Genomic DNA, 441 nt, shown 5'->3' with positions numbered 1-441 from the left:
TGGAGATAACGATGCCCGTGCCCGCCACAAATCCAGCAATGAGGGGCAGGTAGTCCTCTGGAACGAAAGCAGGTAAGGATTGATGACTCATGTACAGATCACACAAAATGATGCAGAAAAACTGATGCTGAGATAATTCTATCAATTTTACCTAATTTGGAGCTAATTCAAAAATCAGAAACAAAGACAGGTATGAGACTTATGCCACGCTCACACGGGCACTCAATAAAGTACAGTAATACCTTGAGATACGAGCGTCCCAACTTACAAGTATTCGGAGATACGAGCAAGCCTTCTAGCTAATTTTTTCTTTGGCATACGCCAATGCTAGGTGGCCCAGCACTCGGAGCAGCCCACGTCCAAGCATTAAATTGTATATAAATATAAGCGTGGTGCCCGCTAAAGAAAAGAATACAAACAGAAAAAAGCAAAAAAAAAAAA

General features: G+C 41.7%; 1 protein-coding gene across 1 annotated transcript in view; it reads right to left on the bottom strand.

Annotated features, from left to right (window-relative positions):
• Position 1: 1 nt before the first annotated feature.
• The window catches only part of LOC112488404 (hemicentin-2-like), a gene marked incomplete at its 3' end in the record, with an annotated part of 12,367 nt that continues 11,927 nt past the window's right edge, over positions 2-441 (bottom strand). Inside the window, exon 11 of the mRNA XM_025064511.1 lies at positions 2-57. Coding sequence (XP_024920279.1) covers positions 2-57 — 56 coding nt within the window. The remainder of the gene's footprint in view (positions 58-441) is intronic.

The sequence above is a fragment of the Cynoglossus semilaevis genome, chromosome 17 (genome assembly GCF_000523025.1).
Source record: "Cynoglossus semilaevis isolate Cse_v1.0 chromosome 17, Cse_v1.0, whole genome shotgun sequence".
Classification (NCBI taxonomy): Eukaryota; Metazoa; Chordata; class Actinopteri; order Pleuronectiformes; family Cynoglossidae; genus Cynoglossus; species Cynoglossus semilaevis.
The sequence above is the reverse complement of the archived record's forward strand: the minus strand, read 5'-3'. Positions and strand labels throughout refer to the sequence as shown.